This window comes from Choloepus didactylus, chromosome 6 (genome assembly GCF_015220235.1).
Source record: "Choloepus didactylus isolate mChoDid1 chromosome 6, mChoDid1.pri, whole genome shotgun sequence".
NCBI lineage: Eukaryota > Metazoa > Chordata > Mammalia > Pilosa > Megalonychidae > Choloepus > Choloepus didactylus.
This window is the reverse complement of record NC_051312.1, coordinates 62,232,516-62,255,749: the sequence shown is the minus strand read 5'-3', so window position 1 is coordinate 62,255,749 and position 23,234 is coordinate 62,232,516. Positions and strand designations below refer to the sequence as shown.

Here is a 23,234-nt window from a genome sequence, read left to right as displayed (position 1 = left end):
TACAGCTGCTGTGGAAGACAGTCCAGTGGTTTCTCAGAAAACTAGATATTGAATTACCCTACAATCCAGCAATTCCACTTCTCGGTATAAACCCAGAAGATCTGAAGGCAGTGACACAAACAGACGTTTGTACACCAATGTTCACAGTGGCACTGTTCACAATTGCCAAGAGGTGGAAACAATCCATTCAACAGAAAAATGGATAAACAAAATGTGGTATATAATATGATGGAATACTATGTAGCGGTAAGAAGGAACAAGGTCCTAAAACATATGGCAACATGGATGAACTCTGAAGATACAATACTGCCTGAAATAAGTCAGACACAAAAGGAGAGATATTGTTTGTTACCACTACTATAAACTCCCTGAACAATGTAAAATCAATGTCTTATAATATAGAATATTGGGGACCTACAGACAGACAGAACCTAGTGAAGGGGGAATGTTAACCTGGTATGTTCAGATATGTTAATGAGGGTGAATTTAAATGTATGGGAATGGATAAGGGTGATGATTGTTAACGGAATTACAAGTATCAGAGCTGCACTGAAGGCAAACAGGATTGAAAGGGGTTATCTAAAGGCATGTATGCCAGAGATCAGCAATACAAATATCGATAGGTGCTTGCATGATATACATATAAGGTATGACACTGGTACAGACAGTTGACAACAGAGTGGTATGTGGGGAAAATCTACCTATTGCATACTATTAATAGGAATACCTTACTAGCACCACAAAATTCTAGGGACAAATAATTACAGGCTGAAAAGAACTATGGGGTGTTTGGGGTCATGAGAATTGTTTAAAATGGAGAGTGATGAGGATTGTACAACTATGTGATGATATTGTGATATAGGGATGGATTATTGTGGACAAAACATATGCTATGTGAACTTAGGAACCCCCTACTTTACAAGTCAAGCCCTTGATCTTGAGGCTTGCTCTTGTGAAACTTATGGTTGTAAAGGGGAGGCTAAGCCCAACAAAATTATGCCTTGGAGTCACCTTCAGAGAACCTCTATTGTTGCTCAAATGTGGACTTTCTCTAAGCTCAACTCTGCAAATAAATTCATCACCCTCCTCCACGATGTAGGACAGGACCCCCAAGTGAGTGAGTCTCTGGCAACGTGGGACACAGATTCTGGAAATAAGCCTGACCCTGGCATTGAGGGTTTGAGAATGCCTTTTTGACCAAAAGGGGGAAAAGAAAGGCAACAAAATGAGGTTTCAGTGGCTAAGAGATTTCAAATAGAGTTGAGAGGCTGTCCTGGAGGTTACTCATATGCAAGCTTCAGCTAGATAATCCCAAATGGCCATAATATGATAAGCCGAAGTCAACAGTAGTCCTGAAAACCCTAAAGAATACCCGGATCCCTATCTGAGACTCTATAAAAGTTTCGCCCACTAAGTTTAGTCTTCAGACACTTAAATCCTCCAGAGAACTCCCATGCCAGTTAAGTCACAAAACCCAGAGGCAACAGCCTCTTCAAAAATATCAATCAGTTGTGTCCCCTTTTCCCATAATGTTGACACCCCTTTCAACATGAACAAGTTAGGGTGGTCACTGCCTAGACATCCCTGAAGATCAGGAAAGTTATTAAACTAGAGGAAGGGGTAACAATAGACAAGATAGAATTTAACAAAGGATTATGAATACTGACTCTCTACATAATTTTCTTTTCTTAGTTGCTAGGGTATTAGAATAGCTAGAAAGAAAGAACTGAAATGGTGGAACCGTAAACCATAAAATTCTTTGAAATCTGCTATATAGCTACTTGTTAAATTGCAATTTGAAAGTTATCACCTTTTTGTATATATATTTCGCAATAAGGAAAGAGCTGAAACTATGGTATTGTAACCCATAACATTCTTGGAAATTTCCTATATAACTACTTGTTACATCATACCTTGAAAGTTATATCCTTTTTGCATAGATGTTATGTTTCATGATAAGGAAATAACTGAAACTGTGGAAGTATACCCATAACATTCTTCGAAATTTGGTCTCTAACCACATGTTAAATTGCACTTGGAAAGTTATCACTTCTATGTAAGTATGTTATATTACACAATTAAAAATAAATAAATAAATAAAATGAAAAAATGAAAAAAACCTAGGGCTCTACTGTCCAAAAGAGCTGGATTCAAATCTGCCTGGTCTTGCTGTCTGGACTTTGGAAAATTACTTAACCTCTTTGAGCCTCAGGTCTATCTTTAGTATTAAACAGAGACAAGGATCATGATAAGTAACACATAATAATCACTCTCACAAGATGTTGAGAAAAGGCTACCTCAGGTAAAGCACTCTGCATCACGGCTGGCACACAGATGGGTTCTATTATGCTCACTGCAGTAAGAGAGAAACCAAGGTTCAGAGACATGAAGGAGAGTGGGAGTGGCAGAGCCTCATCAATCAGGATCCAAAACTCCTCTCTAAACCAGAGCCTGCACTGCCCAAATACAGTAGTCACCAGTCACACGTGGCTGTTGAGCCCTAGCAACATGGCAAGTCAAAACTGAGATGTGCTCTAAGTGTAAAAGACACACTGGATTTCAAAGACTTCATACAAGAAAAAAGTAAAATATTTCATTAATAGTTTTTATAATGATTACATATTGAAATATGATTTGGGATATATATTGGGCTAAATACAATGTATCATTAAAACTAAAAAAAAAAAAAAAAAAAAGTTCACCAAAAAACCCGAGCACAAATGTTTACAGAAGCATAACTCATAATAGCCAAAAAGTAGAAACAATCTGAATGTCCATCTAATGACTCAAAATGCCACATAATGTATGACTCCATGTATATGAAAAGCCCAGAATTGGCAAATCCAGAGACAGAAAGCACAAAAAGTAGATTAGTGGTTACTATGGCTGAGCTGCGGGGAGAGGAGGGACTGAAGGAAAATGAGAATGAATCCTAATGGGTAAGGGGTGATGAAAATATTCTAAAATGGATTGTGGTGATGGGTACACAACTGTGTGAATATACTAAAAACCACTTTAAATGGGTGATCTGTATGATACGTGAATTATATCTCAGTAAAGTTGTTATCAAATATACATATATATATATATATATATATATATATATATATATTACTGTGCCTGGCACATAGGTGTTTTAAAAATACTAATTTCCTCTCCTGTTTCCTCTTTCTGAGCCTTAAGTTTTTCATCTTCAAAACAATTATAGTCCCACTGCCTTCCAACTACAAGAGGTGTATTTGAGGCTCTGATGAATAACGTGAAAGTGAGGGACCACATAAAGTATGAATAAGATAGTAAGCACAGGCAAGAAATGATGAATCAATATATAAGGCATATCCAAGTTTCAGAACGGCTTCCTGGAGAAGCTGAATCTACAGTTCAGCTTAGAGTCCAGAATAGCACAGAGGGAAGAAGGAAGGTTATTCTAAGAAGGGGAAGAATTTGGCAAAAGGAAAAGCCTGTGATTATAAACAACTTGAAGGCAGGAATCATCTCTCATTCATCTTTGTATCTCCTCATATTATTTAGCACAGGATATGCCTTTAATTAATATAGGCTGATTGGATTGTGTTCTTTGGATAGGAGTTAGCCAACAGGCAGATTTATAAGAGTAGAGTAGATATGGAAAGCAATTATGATCCTCAGTACTGAACATCAAAAGTAAGAACTGGTCAGTATCAGCTACAGCAGACTAATGGGTAAAGTGAGACATGTCCCTGATTTACTGTAAACAAAAATGAACCAAATCATCCCAAACTCTAAATATTACAGGAATGTACAAAAGGCTACAACAGTGGAGAATATAAATTTACTATGAACAAAAACAATTTTTATTTTGTTTTCTATTTAATATTATAAGCTGTTTCCTACATCCTTGACATCCTCTGACATTGTGATTATTAATGGCTGTATAAGGACATAGCAGAATTGATTTAATTGGGAAACTGATATAAAAGTTTATTTCTCAAAAGGAAGTAAAATAACTCTTCATTAGGGTTTGAAAACCCAAATGACACTACTAGTCAAATATGTGATTTGCCTGAAGAAAAATCCCAAACCTATTTACAATGAAAATATTAACCGATTTTCATTATCTATGAAACAGAATATTCTCTTAGTATAATATTAAGACAGAAATTCCATACTATCCTTTCCCACTTAAAGATTCTGCATAATATTCCTCCAGAAAATGTATCTCAGATAATGCCATTGTTCTAAAAGGATGTAGACACTTCATTAAAGACAAATTTGGCCCAAGAGAGAAAAAACTAAAGCAATTGTACAAAATGTCATAAAAATCACTGAGACTGAAAAATTGAGAAAATTAATAAAATTTAACCTTACCTGAATTATAATATATTTACTCAGGAGACATTTATGAACATCAAAGATACTCTTATATAACACTGATCAAGATAGGACACTTTAAGGAATACTTTGTGGCATAATTTTACAAAATCATTTTTTAGCAGGAAGGACTTACAGATCAAGTCCAATCTTAACATTTTATGAGAGAGCAAATCCATGTTAAGTTATTTTTCCAAGGTATTTCAGCTGGGGTAGTGAGAACTAGAAATTTTGGGAACCATTGACTTTCTAAACCGTCATATTTAATACAAACTAAAGAATATATGTACATGTATACACACACAAGCACACACGTTTTTTGAACAGTAATAACACCTGTGAACCAACACCCCACTTATGATCTAGAATGGCACTATGGCAATAAAAACATTCTGCAATAAGGGAAAAGACTTATGTGCACTGCCCAGTAGAGTAGCCACTAACCACACATAGCTACTGAGCACTTGAAATGTGGATAATGTAATGGAGAAAATGAATTTTAAGTTTTATTTAATTTTACTAACTTAAAGAATCACATATGGCTAGTGGCTACTGTATTGGACAGCAAAGACCTAGAATATTTCCAATACCATTATACCTGTCTGAGTACTCCTCCTCTCCCCATCGCACAGCCTCCCCTGATTTGTTCATTCATTCCTTTGCTTTATGCCTCCATAGTTTTATCACAGATATGTGTGTTCTTAAACACACTGTTTATATATTGTTTATTTTCCTTGTCTGGGACTTTATCAAAATATCATTTTGTATATTAATTTTTGCACTCAATACAATGTTTCTATGATTTATTCGTATTATTGCTGTAGCTGTAGTTCTTTCATTTTCCTCTCACAGGTCTGCAAAGTGCCTCACAAAACGTGACATGGCAAGCCCAAAAAAAGGCATAAATGTATGGTTCCTGCATGGGGAAGTCTTAACCATTAAGAATCACTTAACTAGGGAACTCGCGAAAAGGGGGGGGTTGCCTCGGGAGAACACTTGTGAGGAAGCTCCGAGTCTGTACTGAGAGGAAAAAAGGTGCTACCAGGGTCCGTCTGACCCGGAAGCTGGAGCTAGTCATGCTCCAGAAACGTAGGTCAGACTTCTGAGTCAGCTCTCCCACCACTCAATTTTTCAACATTACGACTCTCTCTCCTGGGACTTCAAGGCCTGTTTTCATTCTTAAATCTACTCAGGCCTTTCATTCATTGCAGTTATTTTTGTTGTCAGATACAGTGCTAGGTGAAGGGAATACAAAAGCAAAAGTCTCTGAGTTAAGGAGGTCACAGGAGTAAGGTCTGTAAATAAATAATGGCACCAAATATGATAATGGATATTTTTGAAAGGACGTAAAGAGAAGGGAGTAACATCTGAATTGGGTCTTAAAAAGAATGACTGTTGCAAGTCAAAGATAAAAAAAAAAAAGGACAGGCCATTTTAACAAAAAGAAAGGCATGGTTAAAGACATAGCGTGTACTGGGAGGTGCTTAAAGCCAATGAAGCGGGTGGCGTCCGAGGTATCCCGCACCCGGTGGAGGTTGGGAGACCTCGGAGTTGGGGGAGGAGCCAGGAACTCGAACCTCCAAGTGCAGGAGGTTGGCATCCGACCCCCGCGGCCTCCCTGAGGCAGCCGACCGCAGCTTCAACCCAACTCACACCCTCCTCCCGCCCCCAAGCCCTACCGGCGGCCGGGGAAAAGGGATGAGAAGGCAGCCGGATCAAGGACAGAGACGCCCCCCAGATCCCGGGTTCCCACACCCCGCCCGGCGGGCTGCCCGCACCTTGCCAAGCAGCCTTCTCAGACCCTCGCAGTCGAACTCCATCTCCAGCCAGAACGCGCAGTCAGGATCTTCTACCCCAGCCCTGGATCTTCTTCCGGAACCGCCCAGAACGGGGGCTGCCAAGGACCAAACCTCCCCAGAGGTCCAAAGCACCGCCCCCTTCCAGACTTGAAATTCAGTCCTTTCTCCTTCAACCCTCAAGGCTCAGCAGCGGCTCCGCCTAGGGTCGAACAGGGTCTCCAGCTCTGAACAGGCAAGTGACCAGAGCGCGCTCAGAAACGCGTTAGTGATAAGAGAACCAGGTCCCAGCTTGCTAGAAGTAAACTTGGGAACATCTATGAAGAGAGGAATAGGAAGGACCCGAGTAGAAGCTGTGGAGGAGGTAGACGCAAGGCGCAGTGATCTTGAAGAGAGTTTCTGTAAGGGTGTGTTAAATTTAGCAGAGTACTGAGAAAGATCAGGACCGGAAACTGCGGTTGGATTTAGGAAGAAAGGGTAACGGAATTTCAAAAGCCATATTTCGGGGAATTAGAAAGTCGAGGAGCCTTGTCAGAAAACTGGGAGCTAGGAGGGCAGTATGAGGGCTGTGCAGTATTGGGGGCGGGGGGGTGGGAGTGGGGGGGTGCTTTTTTTTTTTAATGGGAAGTTACAACCATGTTGATGGTTGATAGGAAAAAGTCAGGTAAAAAATAGGAGTTTGAAAACAAGAGAGGAGGAGGGTGATGGACAAAATCATCTGGAGAAGGTAGTCGAAGAGATGTAGAATACAGCAATTTTTTTCTTTTTTTTTTTTTTACTTTGGTCTCCTTGACTTGTGAAGTTACTTACCGGCTCATTGTCCCTGGTGTGAATCATTGGGGTTAAAAAGTAGCAGGAGTTGGATATTTTAATTGCTAAACGTTGAGCAATCAAAAGGGTGAGCTGATTGTATTTACAAGAAATGCCGAAAGCCGGGGTGCGATGAGTCACTTAGAAGAAGAAAGGGAAAAAGCTGGAAGGAGTATTTATAAACTCAGCACACCTTTGTTGAGTACCTACTATGTGCCAGGTATTTTCCTAGGTGTGAGGATACAGCAATGAACAAAATAAACAAAAAATATTTGCTGTACTAAAGCTTTTATTTTTTTATAAGATGGGGGAGAGAAACAAGTATAATATATAAGTAAATTATACAGCATGTAAGAAAGTGATAAGTGCTGTGGAAAATAATTTTTAAAGGCAGGGTAAACAGATCAGGGTAGGTCCCACTGAGAGGTGAAGGAATGAGTGGTCCATATTAAAGGGCAGCCAAAGCAAAGTCCTAAGGCAGAGTGTGCTTGGGGAGGTTCAAAAGAGCAAGGAGGCCAGTGTGGCTGTAGTAGAATGAGGAGGCAGAAGTAGGAAACTAAATCAGAAAAAAGGGGGAGGGACAGATAGTATAGGGCAGTGATTCTCTCTTTGCAGTCCCCAGACCAAGGACCTCTGTCTCACCTGGGAACTTGTTAGAAATTCTAGGAACCCACCCCAGACTTAATGAATCAGAAAGTCTGGGGGTGGGGCTGGACAATCTGTGTTTTAACAAGCCTTCCTGGTAATTCTGGTGCATGTTAAGTCTGAGAACCACTGGAGCTTTGTAGACCATTGTGAGTACTTTGCCATGTTAATACCCTCCAACCATTAGAACACACTTGTAATTAAAGAAGTTGGATATATTGCTCCTTGCAGTGAGGGAAAACTCATTCCAGTGGGGAACCTTTGGGACAGCTTGGTAGGAGAGTGTTAGAAAGGACCTATTTATAGGATTTGGGCTTTGAGTGATTTGGGGAAGAGTTCAAGGAAGTGGAGGTTCACTTTGGAATTGGTGCTGTTGGTAAACAGGGACAGTTCTGTAACTGGGTATTTCAATAAATCTTTTGTACAGAGAGGGTAGACCAGAGCATGGATAAAATTGTAATTGGCAAAGAAGCAGCTGTCACTCATATTAGCAGGGAGAGAGGGATGTTGGGTGTTTCATGGGTTGCACAGTAACCCTGTTTTTCTCATTACATAGTCAAAATTATCAAGTGGATTTATTTTATCTCACTTTATCATGATCTGAGTACCCTTGTCTGATGTTGGTGTTTGTGAGACTGTGTCCAACAGGAGAATAGCATGGCCCAGTTGTGAGTACCAGGCCTATCTGACAACACTGAGGTTTAGCTGTGTCACACCAGTTCCCGGATTTCAGGCACTGGCTTTTACTCTGAGAGGGGAAGCCACTGAAAGGTTTTGAACAGAGGAGTGATGTGATCTGACTGAATTTTAAAAGAATAACTCTGCTGGCAGGGTGCAAAAGTGGAAGCAAGGAGATAAGTTCAGAGACAAGATTACAGGGAGAAGTTAAAAGATAAAAGGCTAGATCTAACAGAGCTTGGAAACAGTAGAGCTTCCAAGGGCTCCATGTTCTAACATATCCTAGTTAGCAGTAGGGCCTGAGCAAGATTCTTCAATATTTTATGGAAGAGCCAGGAAAAATAGAACTTAGAAGCTTTCCATCCAAACCATTTCTGTCTGGTCTAGTCACTTGAATGCATTGTAGGCATTAAACACTTTATGCAAGTGTGTGTGGTTTGTATAGTTATTTCCTACGTCTAAGGCACATTGCTATGAGTTATACCTGCCTTATCTCAGTTTAGCTTCACAAAACCCAGTGACCTAGATAGAATTATTATCTCAATTTTTCTGATGAGGAAACTGAGGTTTAGCATTGTCCTACTTATTTCCTTGATTCTGAGATGCTCTTGACTAAGAGATGTATTAATGACAGCATTTTGGAAAAAGAAAAGACTACAAAATTAAATACACAGACCAATTTTAACACATACCTATTTTGAAAGAGTTTACCTGTGGGAAAGCGTGCATCTTAAAATAAATGTGTGTGTGTGTGTGTGTGTGTGTGTGTGTGTGTGTGTATGGCATACTTAGCCCCATTTTAGAGATGGAGAAACCAAGACTCAGATTAAATTATTACAGAAGTTGTTATCAAAGACCATGTTCCTAATCTATGCATTATGCTGTCTCAGTGTGAAGTTGTGATGAAACGTTGTGATTAGTAATCTCTGGGAAGTCAGAATTCTGTGCCTGTTGGTACTTAGTCTCAAGAAATCCCAAGACGGCTCTGTAGTACAAACATTGGCTTTTTCAAGCCCACACACACCCTGACTTCCTGTCTGACAGTTCTCATCTCCTGAAACTGGTGCTGTTAGATGCTAAATCTAATCAGGCTGAAATATTTGTCCATTCCCAAGCACTCTGTGTTCTTGTTTTTCTCATCCTTAGTACCTGCCTGGAATATTTTATTGTACCATTGTACTAATCTACCTCCATCTCCACTCCTCTTTCCATCCTCAAAGAGTATGAGTTCCTAGTATACAGGGGGTTAAATCTCATTCATTTCTATATCCCCAGTGCCTAACGTGCTTGAATTTATACATGCATTCATTCTACTTATATTTAGAAAACAATGTACACAGAGGCCCTCTATAGAAAGTTTGCTGAATGATGACAAGTGATGAATAAGGTCACCAAAGCCATAGGGAGAAGATGGCATAAGGTACTAGTTCTCAGTCGTATTTGGGTCTCAGAATTTTGAAAATTGGTTGAAAGATATTGACCTGCCCCAGCAAAATGTACATACCAACCTATACAGTCCATTTTTCCTGATCCCAGCTTAAGAATCCATGTGTAGTTGGTAGGAGCCACAACCTTTGGGCAAAGTAATGTGGCATATCTTTGACTCCATAACCCCACTTTTTGGGAATCTGTCTTACAGAAATAAAAGTACCCAGTATATCTGTACAAAGATATTCATTATGTTAAAAGGAAAAAATAGTCCCCAAATTTAAAAATGGGAAAACTGAATATTCTGTATCTTTGCAGCTTGAGAAAAATCATGGAAATGGCTTATTTAAAATTAGAACTTGTTTTAAGTGTTCTGCTTCTGTTCTCAAATCAGATCTCAGATGTTCCGATCTTTGTTTGCTTCAAAATTGTTGGGACAAAACCTTGTTGTCAGACACAGATGTATCCTTATCATTTATTTCTTTGATGTGTACAGTTATTGTGGTTCATTGACTGGCAGCATATTCTGCATCTCAGGCCATCCTTCCACAAACACTCTTTGTAACAACACACATGGCCATTTTTTTATGACCTTGTGAAATGAAATGGCAATCATTCTTATGTATTTTAAACTAGCACTTTCTGTAAGGATTTTATATGACCTCTCCATTTTCATGCTGTGTCTGAACTGGCATACTTTTGTCATCTTGCTGCTTCTCTGGTTAACAAGTGCATTGGTAATGCTCAAGAGAAATTTGTGTAAGAAATTTTGTTTTTAGTGATCACAATGGTAAAAAATTGGAAAATTCTAAATGCTCATTGTGCCAGTTATTAATTGATTTGCCTTTCAGCTCCAAATCTAACATTCATTGCTTGTCTGCAATAATGGAGCTGGACTCTATAAGCATTTCTTACTTGCTCGCTGGTAAAATACTAAGTTTCGTCAGTAGAGGGCACTGGAGAATACCATAGGAGGAAGGGTCTTCTCTTAGTTCCAGTGTGCTTCTGTTCTTGGTCCTACTGTGTGGCTGCCAGTGGCATGTATAGGGGGTATCCAATGGCACTCACTCCTATTCAGTATGAGTGGTGTAGACTATTTCCCAATGAGTTTCAGTGGCACCCCCACAGGTAGTTTTGCCAATGAGTTCCACCAGCACCCCAGAGGGCAGCTTCCTGATAAAATCTAATAGCACACTCCCAGAGTGTGGATTCTCAGCAGAGATCAGTAACCCACACAGAACCACCTCTGGAGCTTTCCAGCACATTCCACCAGCTCCCCAAGAGTGGTTCCCTACTTACTAGGCCTGCCCTGCCCTGCAGCAGCTCACTAGACTTCTATTTGATCCAGTTGGCCGTGGCTACAACCTCTCACCCCCGAAGGGGAGAGGGTTCTTCCAAATTTGTTGCTTCCTTGACTGCTCTTCCTCAGCCATAGAGGTAGTGGCTGCTCCCTATATATGCCATTCCTGTATTCTTTAGAGCTCTCTTTACTGCTTTTTTAGTTAATCTTTTGTTCCTAGTTAATAATACTCTATTACATTTTTTGTATTCTGATTACAAATACAATCGGTTCCTGTCTCGTGATTGGGCTTTGACTGATAACACCCATCATTAGGAGAAAAATTAAATAAACTGCAGAGCATTACACAGAAATGTAAAAAGAGTAAATTAGACTTCTGCTTCTGCCCAGGAAAGATGAACTGCTACACGAATTGCCTTCTCACCACAACAAAGAGAAAATTGAACGAAATATATGAAACAGTTGCTTTCAGATCTGGGACAAAAGGCAGCACAAGACTGATCTCTGAGAGAAAAGAAACAAAAGAGGTGAACCCTACAATGGCCCAGACTACTGCATAGAGGCAGTTTTCAGATTGCTACAAAGGAAAGGGTTACCCAGACTAACATGAGTCATCTCTCTGAGTTCAAAAGAAAGATGACGTGTACAAAGGAGAGGAAAGTGGCAAAATTTGTAGGACAGGGTACTGTGAAGAGAGAGGTCCACAGAGAAAGAACTTTAGAGATCTCTTTAGGAGCCCTCACAAATCTTTCGCTGAGTACTGTCTGTACCTATGTGGGATAAACTCCATGAAGCCTGGAAAAGAACCACCCAAAACCTATGGCCAAACAATTCTTGGAGCTCACAAAGGGCAGGGAATTATGGAAAATTATACAGATTGGAAAGATCTAATATAATAGGCATCAGAGAGAGTACTCAGAGGATTATGGCTCAATAGTGGAGATAAATTAACCCTAGAGTAAAGACTGCTCTTGGCCCACCTGAACACAGTTTTAAAAAGACTCAGAAGAATCAAACTAATCCCAAGAAACTTACCTGCATCCCAAACAAAATTCAACACTGTTGAAAGAAATACAACAAAATCCAGCACTCAACACTATAAAATTCACCACGTCCAGCACCCAATCAAAAGGTACTAGGCATTCAAAGAAGCAGGAAAATATGACTCACAGCAAAGAGAAAAATCTTCAGTAGAACCAAGAAATAACAAGGGATGATAAGTTTGCAGACACAGTTCTTAAAACCTTTATTATAAATCTTATAAATATGCCCAAAAGTATAAAGGAAAACATGGAACTGATGAGAAAAAGCAATAAAAAGACACAAAATTTTTAGAAATGAAAAATACATTGGATGGGATTAATAGAAGATTAGACATGGTAGGAGGAAGGGTTAGTGAGCTTGAAGACATAGCAATGAAATGAACCCTACAATGGCCCAGAATACTGCTTAGAGGCAGTTTTCAGATTGCTACAAAGGGAGGTGTTACCCAGACTAACATGAGTCATCTCTATGAGTTCAAAAGAGCACCAGTGAGCAGTGAGACATTATCAGCTGGTCCAACATACATGTAATGGAAAGCACAGAAGGGAAGGGGACAGAAGAAATACTTGAAAAATGGCCAGATGTTCTTCCAATTTGATGAAAAGTATAAACACACAGATCTAAGAAGCTCATAAAACCTCAGATAGAAGAAACATGCAGGAAGTTACAGAAAGTCACATCAATATCAAATTGCTGAAAACTAGTGCACCTAAGAATGGTGGGAAGGTGGGGACAGAAGTCAGAATGGGAGGCATAGAAAAAAAGTATAGATTGGTAAGAAAAGTTTTTAGTGTGCACCATTTGTTTGAGAAGTTTGGTCATGAAAGGAAAATAAGACATGGGGCAGTAATGGAGGAAGTCATAGCATCAGTTGGAGGTTTTTGTGAGGAGAGGAGAGAGATACCTTTGGTTTCTTGAAGGCCAAGGAAAGACAACCGGTGGAGAGGAACTTAACCAAAGGTGTTGAAAAATGAGCTTATAAAATGGTGGTGAGATGGCCCTTGAGATGGGAGAAGAGGGTTGCAGGGATAGAAATAGAAAGTTGTCTTATTTCTCTGGAATACAGCTCTTCATTCACAGCTGTCAAAGATCTAAGAATACACCTTTCCAAATCCTTGTCTCTTTAAAGAGCCCTACATCCTGACAGGCAGCTGGGTCCTGAGTCCCAGCCCTTGATCTGGACCATCAGCTGTGTGACCTAGTGCACACTAGGCTCTCTAAGCCTCAGTTTTCTCATTAATAAAATGGATCTAATGATAGTACCTACCTCATGGTTTTGTTGTGCGACAATGCAGAGAGCTTAGTTTGGCTCAGCTACTGGTCTGGGAGGAATATGTCTGACCCTGTTGTGAGACTGAGCCATGTGGCCAATGATGTAACAATGCCCTGCTAGACTCCACCTTCCCCACTAGTGTCACATTCTTTGGAGCCAAGGATTGGAACTGACATGCAAGGCCCCCACCAACTGAGGGTTTCATGAACACATATCTTTGCCAAGATCTTGGTGAATAGACTCTCACTGTGCAATTGTGTCTTAGAAATTGTTTTATTTTTGGTCATGATCGTGCTTGGCTGGATGCTTTTTGTTGGACTTGCATGTTACATGGGTACATTTCCAGAATTCATGGTAAGCAGTGACCCTGCATGTAAACCCCTGATAGTCCTGGCTCTGGCTCACTCTCCCAGCTGGGGTTTCTGACCAAATGGGAAAGATAGTTGAGCCTTCACCATCAATTAGAAGTTAGAATGTCATAGGAACAAGGATTCCCAGGCTACTTACCATCCCATTGGGGCCTCCTTCCTTTAAGTCCTTTTTTTTTTTCCCATGGATATATAACTTCATTTGTTTCAAGGCCTTATGGAATTTTTAAGGGGTCTGCTGGAGACAGTGCCTGACCTGTTTTCTATCCCACCCAAGTGGAGGAATTTCAGGCCAGATAAAATTGTGGTTGCTGGTAGGAAAGGGGAATGTGGGGATTGATGGGACCTTTCAGAAGCCCTTTCTGTCATCACACAGAAGCAGCCACCTACCGAACCAGTAAGTAGAACCACTTCTGCCTTTAATGTTCTTTCTGATCAGCCTCCAACACTAAAGTGGAAAGAGAGGTGGCCTGTTCAGGAGAGCAAGGCACGACTGAGGAGCCAAGCAAGCTGGGCTTTGGATGAAGATCTGCAGCTGTGAGTAGCTGGTCAGGTCTGTTGGACTGGATTCCTCCATATCCAGAAAATTTGGTAGCACTCTGAAATCTTAGTGGAGAGTTCATATTCCTCTGGAAAATACAATAAATTGTGGGAGGGGAAATGATTTGAGGTATCTGGTGGGAGAGAGGATTTGGAAAGCATTTCTGAGGACAGTGGGCCAAGATTCAAAGATGTGTGGATAACAACTATGTGTTATGTTTTCTCCTTTTCAAAGACTGTTCCCATCTATTAATTTGCTCCCCACAAATGCTATAAATTGGACCAGCATTTTTAGCATCCCTTTTTTTAAAGTTTTTTAATGCAATTTTATTGAGATATAATCACATAACATACAGTCATTCAAAGTGTACAGTCAGTTCACAGTATTGTCATATAGTTGTGCATTCATCACCACAATCTTTGAACATTTTCATTACTCCAAAAAATAAAATGAAAATTAAAATAAAAAGCACATCTAAAACATCCCATTTCCCTCCTCCCCCCATTGTTCATTTACTTTTTTAAATACAATTTTATTGAGTTATAGTCATCCACAGTGTACAATCAGTTATTCACAGCACCATTATACATTTGTGCATTCATCACCAGAATCAAATTTTGAAGCTTTCCTTACTCCAAAATAAAAATAAAAGCAAAAAAGAACACCTAAATCTTTCTATCCCCTCCATCCCACCCTATTCTTCATCTAATTTTTGTCCCCATCTTTCCACTCATCTGTCCATACCCTGGATAAAGAGAGTGTGAGCCACAATCACACAGTCATACTGTGCAAGCTACATAGTTACACAGTCGTCTTCAAGAATCAAGGTCACTGGGTTGCAGTTTGACAGCTTCAGATATTTCCCTCTAGCCATTCCAACATACTAAAAACTAAAAAAGGATATTTATATAGTGCATAAGAATACCCTCCAGAGTAACCTCTCAACTCCATTTGAAATCTCTCAGCCACTGGATCCTTATTTTGTTTCATTTCTCCTCCCCCTTTTGGTCAAGAAGATCCTCTCAGTCCCTCAGTGCTAAGTCCAGGCTCACCTCCAGGAGTCGTTTCCCACATTGCCACGGGGATTTTCACCCCTGGATTTAGCACCCCTTTTGACAGATCTTGAAACTGGAGTTAACATGAACTTAAATAAGTTCAGGTCTTAATTTTGCAACTTCTAGCTTTGTGATGTTGAGCAACTTTAATCTCTTTGAACCTCAGTTTCTTCATCTATGAAATGGGAGATATTTCAGTACCTTACTATTTTTGTGAGGCTTGCATTTGGGAACTCATGTAAAGCATTTAACGCAAAGCTTGACAATTAGCAAATGCTAATTAAACAACTAAACAAAATAATGAACCAATTGATAAAGATTTCCATGAGAACATTGGCCCAAAGCAATCAGACATCTGTGAAGGGGGGGATGTGAATGGAGGCACTGGGCTCTTGTTTAGCTGAGCCTCTACCACACTGTGTAATCCTGGCCAGACCACTTAACTATTCTGTGCTTCAGTTTTTCCAGCCATGAAATGAGTATAACAAACAGTCCATGTTCATTCTTTTCCCTTCTCAGGTAAGTTGTGAGAAGGCTTGCATGGTGAGGGATTAACTGCCATTTCACAAAATGCAAAATTTTTCCTCTTTGATCAGCATACCAATAGCAAAGTATTTGCTCATAACATACGTAACCAGTCAGTTCTCCCAATTAACACAGCAACTTTTTTTTTGTATAGCAGTGTTTTATGCCTGTGGTTGCATGAAGACAATATTTAAACATTTTGGCAGGTGATAAGCTAATAGAAATGTTAGGTCCTAACCACATACAATCAACAGAGAACAGGGCCCTTCTGATAAGGGCTCTTTAGACCCATCTTACCTGTTATCCTGGGCACCATCCCATAGCTGCTTATTCTGACTGGGTCCCAAGGTCACAGGGATTGATGTCACAATTGGTGTCCATGCTCAGCCCCCAAAATGGCCATGGGGAGCCATTTTAGTTCAGATGAGACCATGAAGCTACTCAATCAGGAGCTGTCATGCTGACCATCCTGTATCTAATGAAGACAGCCCAATTGCCAGGACTTGGGGAATAGAACACCACCCTTTCCAGAACTACCCATTTGTCCCTGCACATACCACCAGCTGAGCAAGAAGCCCCATAATGATTGTTGTCTTATGGCTGGTTCTCATTGCAGGAACGATGTGGAAGGGATATAAGTATCCCCCAGGAGGGGTAAGTGTACCTTCAACTTTGTTCTTTATTCCTACTTTGAAATGTATTCCCCAGATATACAGATGAACTAAGCATGAAAATCCAACTCCAGTAACTTTGGAAACAAACACTTTTCTTTATTAAAAAAAAAAAAACAGTTATTGTAGCTTATCTACTTCTGTTGTTCACTATCTACTTAGAGTTGGGAAGAGTTCATGTTTCTTTCATGTCATCTCTTACACACATTTACTCTTCCCTAAATTCTTCAGTTTCTTTTGAATAAACTGGAGGTAGAAGAAGGGTATCTTAGGCCTAGAGTCAAGTCATCTGGCACAAGTGACCTAGTCTGTCATGCTAATGGGACATCTTGTATGCTCAACGTCGGTACCACTTCCTAAATCAGTACTCACCAGCAACCCAACTTTCCCTTATCAAGTACGCACTGGTCTGTAAAAGGTTTCTGCTGACAGTTGACTCCTCTCTTTCCTGTTAAACCTTGGAACATTTGTCTTTTTCCTGCCTCTTATCAGCTCCCACTCTGTTAAGCCCCTCTGGCAGCTAGGATCACAGTACCTGAGACAGAATTGGACACAGCCACCCTGCATGCCCTTGACAAGGAGAGCAGTCACCTCAGCCCCATACCTTAGCAACCACGCAAGTTCCACCTGACGTTTTTTTTTTCCCCCAGAACCCGGTGGAAACAAGCAAAGATGATCCTGGTGAAGTAATGCAGCTCTGAAGCTAACCTGACCAGCTATACAGTTCCTGTTATTGGTCTCGCATAAAACAATTGCACATTATCTTGTCGTATTCTATGTAAAGTTACTGCACTTTTTAAGAATGAAGACTCAGTATTCTGTTAAGTCGTAACAGGGCAATATGGAGGGTGGGGAGGTAGTCAGGGTGGATGAGAGATGATTTGATCCTGTGTTTCAGTCTCTAAGATTGGCATTAAGAGTAAGATACTTAGCTCAGATTGTTCCCTGTTCTGTGTCCTTGAGGATAGAAATTCTACAGAACTCTAGATCTGTTTCCCCAAGTAATGCCTTTTTCCCGGGTTCAGGATCCAGATGTGGAAAAAATGTTACAGAAAGGCTAAAGGTTTCATCAGCTTTAAGCCTCTTCTTAGGGGGTATTTCTCTGTGGTCTCTTCACAGCCGTTACTGAGAACCCAACATTTATATCACGTGGGGAAAGGACCTCATTTTAATATTTGGTGCTAGATACGAGAGTATACCTCATTTTAATCCTTAATCTTCTGAGCTGGGTGTTAGCCTCATATTACAAATGATAAATATGATGTTAAGAGTCATAATAAGTATCTTGCCAATCCATTAACCTTGGGTTGCAGAGTAAAGATTAAAATCCAGGCCTCCTCCTTTGCATGCTTTTATGTGCCAAGGAAAAAAGCCAAGCGAGAGAGACTAGGGGATCTCAAAAGATCTTGCTACTTCATGGCTCAATGTCTCCCTCACCTGAATAGCCAGAAAATTGTCTGATAATGATTTTTTCAGCAGTGACTACTGCTAATTCAGGAACTATATGTATAAACAAAAGCTAGCTGTTCAGCCCTCAATATAAATAAATATAAATGTGAGTTTATGAGATCTAATATGGGAATCCAAGTATAAGACCCATGCAATAACCCTAGGATCTACCTAATAATCAGAAGTTGCACCCTAAAGAAAGGTTGGAGCTTTCCGATCCTAAAAAAAAAAAACAGGATCAAGTACTTTTAAAAAATTATATGAAACTGTTTTCATTCTGGGACTGCTTGGGGATGATAGTTCTGTTGTTCAAAAGTTTACTTTACCAGCAAAGATCTCTTGGTTACACAAACTATTTTGTTGATGGCTACTGAGATCCATATTTGCTAAACTATTTGTAAATGGCTCTTTACACCAATTGAGTTACCCCTTTTTTATGGAAAGTGAATTCAAAGCTCACAAGCAAAACTTTGTTAGTAATGTCTGAATCTAGGATACTAGCATGTCTTAGGATACTTAATATGTGATCAAGTCTCAACACATTCCAGTAACTTGTACTGTTTGGCTGTATGGCTATGCCCACGTGCCTCATCTATATCCCTAAGGACTCACTTCTCAGCCAGCTAAGGCTCTTGTTATTTATAGAGGATCTGAATCTGCTCATTATCTTGATTATATACCTATATACCCAGCTCTGCTTCCTCCCTCCAGTTCCCTGAATGTAGTTAGTTCCAAGTTGAGTCACAAGCTAGATTGTTCCTCTAACAGTTCTAACTTGGGTGTCTGATAGCCTTGATGGGGGAGGAGACGTATCCGTGGTAGGAGCTGAGCAGATGTGAATGTGTAAGGAAGAACAGATGTGGAGGAGACAAACCCCATCTCTGAAGTTTTATGAGTCTACTGGGTTTCTAACAAAAAATGTTTCAGGGCAATGACATAAGGAATATCTCAAGGTAAATAAATGCAAACCAGTGAAAATATCAATAAAATATTTTTAATGCCTACAATTTCTTATATACATAAATTGCAAAACTTTCACCGTGTATGCAAAAAGTAGATTCTCTTGCAGGTCAACAGCACCAGAAAACAAGCTAAACTATGTAAAAGGTTTGTTTTTTTTTGTAAAAACGTGATTTGTCCATTATGTAAAAGATGGATTTAATAACGCCATCAAAATCTATATCCCACTTTAATCATACACTAAACACCTGAATATTTCGTCACATCCACTCACAAAATAAATAGTAGTCTAATATATTCAGCACATGGAAATTAAAACAACCCGTCTCTCTTCAGATATTTATTCTCTTTCCAAACATGTTTTGGTCTCCTGCTATATCTCAGAAATGTACTAATAGCTGCTTTTTAGGTTAGAAAATGCAAAAGAGTAATTTATTTCTTGGAGAAAATCTTGGGGGGTGGGTTACATTAAAAAATGAATTCCGAGTTCCCACAGACTTTTTGTTGTTAACAGTCTTTGAACCTTCTCACAGCACACATGTAAGGCTGCCTGTGACATGTGGTACCCTGGCCTCCAAATGGACATAACTGCATTTATAGTTAGAGAAAATACAAAGACAAGTTCTGAAAGTAGCCTTAAAAGAAAGGGCCCTTGCTTTGACATAGCAACATCAAAAGCAAGTGGGACTGTGCAATCAGAGCTATACAAGTTTTATGAAAACTACTTTCCTTTCACATCATTTGTGTTAGAGAATGCTGCACCCATGATCATGTAACAGTACAATCATAAAAGTAACATTACTACATTCGTGAATTAACATTACCCAATAAAAGGCACATCTTTAAATACTGAATTAGGAAAATCTGAAAGTCAAAATGGTAGATATACATTAAAAATCAAGCAATTAATTTGTAAACCTTGGATAAAATAAAGGTTTTTATCCAGTTTCTACAAAGGTGAACTTTTTTTAAGAGTGGTCAAGAAGTGCAGAAGAATAAAATGGAAGACAGGATTTGGAAACAAGGCCAAGATTAAAGCATTTGCTTAGGAATTTTCCTTTTTTTCTTTAAATGAGCTACAGAAGTGCCCTCTTGTAATGTTGATGCTAGGGAATACTGAGATCAACATCTATGTTTTAGACAAAAAGCACTCAGAAACAATAGACACAAAAGGACACATCTTGACTTTTCCAAGTTCTGGAACTTTTATCAAGCACAGTGGTGCCTTTCTGTATAAATCAACTGTACAGTATTACTGAGTAAAGTGCTAATAAACTTTGACCACCAGAAATCTTTTAAGCTATGACAAGCACTTGATTGTAATTACAGATTTCATATATTTTTTTAAATACATGAAAAAAACTTTTGTAAGGGGGAAAAAAGCACATAAGTGACGGCAAAGAAAATGTTCTAAACCTCTTGTTTTATTACATGGAATATCACACTACCTTTAAGTCCATTTCATTTAACATATTTGAAATGGATGGCAAGCAGTCAATAGGAGTTCCTGCCACCAGTGTTAACAATTCTATGTGGAGATTTAGAAAGGGGGTTATTCTTAGTGATGACATCTTTCATGAGAATCAAGTTCAAAATTAAATCCTTGACTTTCAAACTCAATTCAAAACAAGAGTCTTAAAAGCAAATTATGTGGTCCCATCATGGGAGGCTAATGGTGGTAATATAAAATACCCAATCTTGAAGAATGAAAAAAAACTATATGGATAAAAAGGTATACAAAAAAATAAGTTCTGGACTTTTGAAGAAGGATTCTTTGTAGGACAACCCCTTCTGCGTCCTAATCCTTACCCTTTGTGGCTTAAGGTAGCCACAAAGTTCACTGTAGAACTGTTCTACAAACTTACGTCCCACTGCCCTCAACCTCCACATTGAAAGTCAAGGACAAATGTTTTCTAGCATCATCTCATTTTCTGTTACTGACTTTCCTTGAGACTTGGCTTCCCTCCAGCCAGACCCTAGGGCAGCCTGAATTGCTGGGACTTCAAACTCAAGAGACATCAAATCTGTAGATATTAAAGGTGAGAAGGAAGAAAGTTCCACAGCCCAATAAAACACCAGTAACAGGGAACATTCTTTAAAATTCTTTTCTTGCTGGGAAAAATCTCTTCACAGTGCATAGTTTGAAATAAAAGTGCAATTTTGGCAAAAAAGAAGGTGGTGGTCTTGGAAACATGAATTTAGTTTTTGGTTTTTGTCATTTAAAGGAATTTAAGATAAAATGCAGAGTCATTAACATTAAGAGGTACAGGGGCACCTTGAGGTTCCAGAATATCTAGGATGGGAGAGAAGGGGAAGGAGGCAAGCCTCGCATGTGGCTTCTTCATTTTTTTAAACTATTACCCTTTATATTTCTTCAATATAAAAATGGATTTTTTAACAATAAAAATCAATTAGCACAGTGACTGTCTATTTTACACAAAGGCAACAAAATAACAGTAAATCAGAAAGGAAAATGTGGAAAAGAATATTCTAAAACTAAATGGCATAACTTGTATTTTCAACTTGGAAAATTTTTTTAATTGCTTAATCACCTATGTTAGTGATTAAGATGCTCAGCATCCAATCCACAAATAATACAAAATACAAAATAATTTTACTTTTTACTTTAAAGTCACAAGGATAACATCCATATGGTAATAATAAAGTCTACTCTACGTTCCCAAGTTCTCAATCCAAACAAAACAGGTCACTTTATTGCTGGCAACATTCACAGAAAGGCCAGGTTCCTCGTAAAATGACAGTAAGTTTGATTAGGAGCTGGACAGTGCCCTGCTCATTTATTAATAGAAGAATTATGGAAGTCAAGAGGCAACTATTTGTTTTGTTTTTTTTCCTTTAAAGTAGCAAAGGAACAACAGAAGATTGGCTGACTGGTGAGTGGCCCCACGTTAGAGTGCATAGCTCATAAGGATCAAGGCTGGAATCTGTGAACAGTCAACTTCATAAGAGCATTCAGTGAGCAGAAGATCATCTGCATTACACATTTAACCCTAGAAAGTATTTTAAAATACTTGATGCTCAAATGACAGCCTGCAAATGACAATATGCATTCCTTCTCCTTGAGTACCCAAGTTTAAATCTAAAGTGATAAAGGGGGCTTCTTCAGTCTGAAGGCAAGAATTCCTTGCACCAGAGTGTCTCCAGAATTTCACAAAAATAGATAAAAGCAGCAGCTAACGCCTCTTCAGCTTCTTGGCCTTTCGACGCTTCAATTCTTCTTCTTCACGTCTCATTTCCTCTAAATCCTCTTGCACACCTAATCTTAAGCTGTCAAAAAATATTTTAAGGTATTTGTTAATATACATGAGATTATCACTTTCTTTAAAAAGCAAAAAATAAATTGCAACCAGGAGCTCACACTGAATTTGCTAATACACTCAAAATGCCTCAACTTTACCACTGAAAACAGACTAGCAGGGATATTTTCTACTAGGGGCCAATGACCACCATTATAGTGGAAAAAAGACCTCACACAGAACCAAAAGCAACTCAGTATTTCCATTAAAGTAATAAATTGTTTATCTTAACAGATTTTAAAAATAAAGAACAAGAAACATTCAATAAAATAACATTCTATTCTTGCCTCTTCCCAGCACTTGAGTCTGATACTTTATCTGTTTAATAGGAGGGAGAAAGAGATTTAGAATTCTGAACTGCAATTAAGGTGAATTATTTCACCAAGTAAACACTATAAACAAAACACTTGTTATCACTACTCAGGAAAAGATCATTAGTTTACTGTCAGGTAGCTAAAAAGGGATCAGACAAAGGGAATTTAAAATACCCCCATCAGGTCCTTGTGGCCAGCAGTGTTAGAGGTTAGTAAGGCTGAGATGTGTCCAATGAGGGAAAGGAACAAAGGAGAGGAGAAAGAAAAGCAAGAATATGCTAAAACGGGAGGGGAGGCCCCTAGCAGTTGTATGCCTAAGTGTGTGAGAGGCACTACACAAGGCAACGGGTTACACTGTCTTAATCCTCATAATACCTCAATGAGTACAAACAGTATATTCCCATTTTATGAACGAGAAAACGGATTTAGAAAGGCTAAGGAGTTTGCCTAAGGTCCCTGCTGTAAGCAAGCAGGACTGGAATCTAAACTTGTGTGGCCCAAAGGCCCTGCTTCCAACAAGGAGAAAAGATCTTTAGGATGTTTTCTGCACAAATATTTTAAATTTTATGCTTACCTCTTTGCTTCTTCTTTCTGCTGTTCTTTCCAACTACTCTCCATGTAACGTAAGGCGTAATCACTTTCATCTTTGTATCTAAACAGAGGAAATCAAAAACAAAAATTGATTTGTAACAAAAAATTCAACTTCCTAA

The 23,234-nt window shown here is 39.1% G+C and overlaps 3 protein-coding genes across 5 annotated transcripts in view; 1 reads left to right on the top strand and 2 right to left on the bottom strand.

The window, feature by feature from the left end:
* UEVLD (UEV and lactate/malate dehyrogenase domains) overlaps positions 1-6,521 on the bottom strand; it is a 159,153-nt gene extending 152,632 nt beyond the window's left edge. The window contains exon 1 of one of the 2 annotated variants that reach the window (XR_005217400.1): positions 6,129-6,505. Coding sequence is in view for 1 of the 2 variants with exons in the window: in XM_037839264.1 (XP_037695192.1) it covers positions 6,129-6,170 (42 nt within the window). In the remaining variant the exon portion in view is untranslated. Of the gene's footprint in view, positions 1-6,128 lie in introns of both variants that reach the window. The other variant, XM_037839264.1, reaches the window with a different exon arrangement.
* Positions 6,522-9,099: 2,578 nt separating this feature from the next.
* On the top strand, positions 9,100-17,246 carry SPTY2D1OS (SPTY2D1 opposite strand). Of its 2 annotated transcripts, none has more exons than XR_005217401.1 (4): positions 9,100-11,534; positions 14,132-14,229; positions 16,430-16,467; positions 17,135-17,246. XR_005217401.1 is itself a non-coding variant. In XM_037839276.1 (4 exons), the coding sequence occupies exons 1-3, from the start codon at positions 13,610-13,612 to the stop codon at positions 16,449-16,451; spliced, it is 189 nt and encodes a 62-aa protein (XP_037695204.1). In that variant the 5' UTR covers positions 11,547-13,609; the 3' UTR covers positions 16,452-16,467; positions 17,135-17,246. The 2 variants fall into 2 exon arrangements, 1 of the variants encoding a protein (XP_037695204.1); XM_037839276.1 differs by lacking the exon at positions 9,100-11,534 and adding an exon at positions 11,547-13,678.
* Positions 17,247-21,502: 4,256 nt separating this feature from the next.
* SPTY2D1 (SPT2 chromatin protein domain containing 1) overlaps positions 21,503-23,234 on the bottom strand; it is a 42,978-nt gene continuing 41,246 nt past the window's right edge. Inside the window, exons 5-6 of the mRNA XM_037839263.1 lie at positions 23,099-23,176; positions 21,503-22,181 (exon numbers count right to left, since the gene is read on the bottom strand). Coding sequence (XP_037695191.1) covers positions 22,088-22,181; positions 23,099-23,176 — 172 coding nt within the window. The 3' untranslated portion in view covers positions 21,503-22,087. The remainder of the gene's footprint in view (positions 22,182-23,098; positions 23,177-23,234) is intronic.

Bases quoted from the DNA above. Each gene is read 5' to 3' on its own strand.
- SPTY2D1OS (XM_037839276.1), top strand. From the start codon at position 13,610: ATGATCGTGCTTGGCTGGATGCTTTTTGTTGGACTTGCATGTTACATG. The intron at 13,679-14,131 runs GTAAGCAGTGAC...CTTTCTGATCAG, and splicing joins GTACATTTCCAGAATTCATG to CCTCCAACACTAAAGTGGAA. The intron at 14,230-16,429 runs GTGAGTAGCTGG...TTCTCATTGCAG, and splicing joins TTGGATGAAGATCTGCAGCT to GAACGATGTGGAAGGGATAT.